Raw genomic sequence first — 3,169 nt, 5'->3', positions numbered from 1 at the left:
ACTTAAATTAATCGGACCTTACAGAGTGCAAATGCTATGCAAATAGTTGCCATATAGCATTATTTGGAGACTAATGGCCAGAAAAATGATTTGTAATGGGTAGTACAGTTCCATTTTTTTTCATATTTTTTCCATGGTTGGTGGAATCCATGTACTTCAAATTGCAGATACAGTCAACAGAGAGCAATAATAAAAGGAGAAATCATTCCATAGGAGACTACAATTAGATATACATGAGGCAAAAACCAATGGGTTCTTTTTAAAAATCAGTAAACAGACACAGAGCAAATGTGGATTACGTTAGAAATAATAATAGTACATAGAGGGGCCATTGTTGTGGCAAAGCCTGTTAAATCACTGCCTGCAACACTAGCATCTTGTATAGGGTACAGTTTTGAGTCCCATTTGCTCACTTAAAACCCATCTTCCTGCTAATGCATCTGGGAAAGCAACAGAATATGGCCTAAGTACTTACACTCTAGCACCCACTTAGGAGACCCACATGAGTCTCCTGGCTCCTGGCTTTTGTTTTGCCCATCTCCAGCAGTTGTGGTCATTTGGAGAGTGAACCAGCAGATGGAGGATCTTGCTTTCTCTGCCTCTCCCTCTCTCTGAAACTTTGCCTTTCAAATAAATGAATATACCTTTTAAAAACAAAGAAAAAGAAATTGCATTTTTACAGTAAAAAATAAAAGCAGAAAGTGTCTAGGTCTCATATACCAGATTTAATTGTTTTAAATTATACTTGGAGAACATGAAAAAGATTTGAATAAATGTAGGTTTATTCCACAGACCCGAGTGATTACAATGAATTTCCTAAGGTACCTATTATAATCAAATGGAATTCCAAAAAAGCACAATGAATTTCAGGAATATCTATAGTAGGTTTGAATATTTTATTTAAAGAATGAGCAGTAGAACATTAAATGCACTTAAGATAGGAGCCCTTGAAATGACATATACTAGAGAGATATAACTGACAAACACTAATAATGGATTTAAAAGCTGGAGTGTGAAAAAAGGAGACTTAAATCTATGTAAAGTCCCTAAGACTCAGTTTTTTATTTTGGAAAGTATAGATGAATAACTCAGTCTTAGAAGTCCTTGGAATTTTCTGTACAACCAACAAAGCACATAGGGGCTACTGTTGCTTTTTGTGTCATACGAATGTGTTTATGGGATTGTAATAGCAAAACTCTATGTAGTTGCTGGTGGTCAGAACAAAATTGCTGAGTGTTAGCCTTCCTGGGGTTCCTTGGGAAACTAAAGTGCTTTTGACTGGAACATTAAGAAAAACTATATATCAATCCCATAATCTTTTGTGCATGGATTTATGTCAGTGTTAAAATCATTCCTCAGTGGCAAAAGCCTTTAAGATCATCTTCATATGACTAATGTCCATACATTAGTTTACACATTTTCTGTGTATTCTACATGTTAAGTTTTCAAATTTTCCTAGCTGACATCTAAACCTCATGTTCCCAAATTAAATGGAGACTAGACAAGGCAAAAAATTGCAAATCACTGAAAGAGAATGGGTTTCCATTTGCATGCTAGCAAATGAGAATTCAGCTTTCAGTCCAGCATTAGCTATGAAAGATTACAGCCTAAGACAAGACAGAGAACTATAGGAGTAGGTGCTCAGCACACCCGTTAGCACACCCATTAGCATGCTTTTGTGCTTTTCTGTTTGACATTAGCCCTACAATTTGAAAGGAAACCAGAATTTTACTGCATACAACTTTTAGGCTTGCATTTTTTTTTCCAGCTATGTTCAGTTTACTACCAATCATCATTTCCATCCTTGTATTGGCAGAATTTGTGCTTGGAAATTTTGCCAATGCCTTCATAACATTGGTGATCTGCACTGATTGGGTCAAGAGAAGAAAGCTCTCCTTAGTTGACTGGATTCTCGTTGCTTTGGCAGTCTCCAGAATTGCTTTGCTCTGGGTAATATTAATATATTGGAACGCAACTATAGTTAATCCAACTTCATATAATCTAAGTGTAATACACACTGTTACTGTTGCCTGGGCAGTAACCAACCATTTTAGCGTGTGGCTTGCTACTAGCCTCAGCATATTTTATTTGCTCAAAATTGCCAATTTCTCCAATCTTATATTCCTTCACCTAAAGAGGAATGCTGACAAGGTAATTCTCTTTGTACTTCCTGGGAGTTTTGTGGTTTTCTTTTGTTATCTTTCAGTGAAAAACATGGAGTGGATTGTGAGGATGAGTGAAAATGAAGGAAATGTGACTTGGAAGACCGACTTGCTGAGCATCTTACACATTTCTGATCTAAGTCTTTTGACCATAACAAACCTCATACCCTTTACTACATCCCTGATATGTTTTCTGCTGTTAATCTATTCCCTGTGCAAACATCTTAGGAAGATGCAGCTCCATGGCAGAAGGCTCCAAGATCCCAGCACCAAGGTCCATGTAAAAGCCTTGCAAACTGTGATCTCCTTCCTCTTGCTGTTTGTCATTTACTTTCTTTCTGTAATTATATCAGTTTGGAGTTATAAGAGGCAGAAGAATGTACCTGTTTTCTCACTTGGCCAAGCTATTGAATTAATCTATCCATTAAGCCACTCAGTTGTATTGATTTTTGGAAACAGGAAGCTGAAAGAAGCCTTTTTGTTACTTGTTTGGCATGTGAGGCACTGGTTAATAAAAACCTTTAGCTCTGTAAGTATCAGGAAATAATGTGTCTTCCAGCAGAAAACAAACTGATGGCACTTGTATGTAACTATGTACTTCCTATTGGCTTTTATGTATTTTTGTAATTTCTGAAGTTACACCTTGAAAGTTGTTTTACCTAAGAGTACTACATAACATTATGTACTCTTGTACATGAAAAGGCTGAATATTGACAACAATATAACTTTAATCAATTTTTTCATACAAATCATCTGATTATACAAAATGCATTAAGACATTTTACATAAATATAAATATTTCATGTCCTTGTTCCATATTATCTTCCAGTTGAAGAATTTATGATCTATCAGTATGTATGCATCATTTAGAACTGTCTGCGTATCTCAGAAAATTATTACTATTTGCTGTTGGAATTTGTATCACACATATGTTTTACACAATGCTTAGAATTCAATATTTAAAATTTGTGTATTGGGGGGTAAAAATTTCAATTCAAAATCACATA

General features: G+C 35.4%; 1 protein-coding gene across 1 annotated transcript; it reads left to right on the top strand.

Annotated features, from left to right (window-relative positions):
- The first annotated feature begins 1,770 nt into the window (after positions 1–1,770).
- LOC100348034 (taste receptor type 2 member 31-like) lies at positions 1,771–2,709 on the top strand. Its single transcript, XM_002722167.1, has one exon. The coding sequence runs from the start codon at positions 1,771–1,773 to the stop codon at positions 2,707–2,709; it is 939 nt and encodes a 312-aa protein (XP_002722213.1).
- The last annotated feature ends 460 nt before the right edge of the window (positions 2,710–3,169 follow it).

This window comes from Oryctolagus cuniculus, chromosome 9 (assembly GCF_964237555.1).
Source record: "Oryctolagus cuniculus chromosome 9, mOryCun1.1, whole genome shotgun sequence".
In the NCBI taxonomy this organism is placed as follows: Eukaryota; Metazoa; Chordata; class Mammalia; order Lagomorpha; family Leporidae; genus Oryctolagus; species Oryctolagus cuniculus.
The sequence above is the reverse complement of the archived record's forward strand: the minus strand, read 5'-3'. Positions and strand labels throughout refer to the sequence as shown.

Excerpts from the sequence above, each read along its gene's own strand:
- LOC100348034 (XM_002722167.1), top strand. The coding sequence starts at position 1,771 with ATGTTCAGTTTACTACCAATCATCATTTCCATCCTTGTATTGGCAGAA.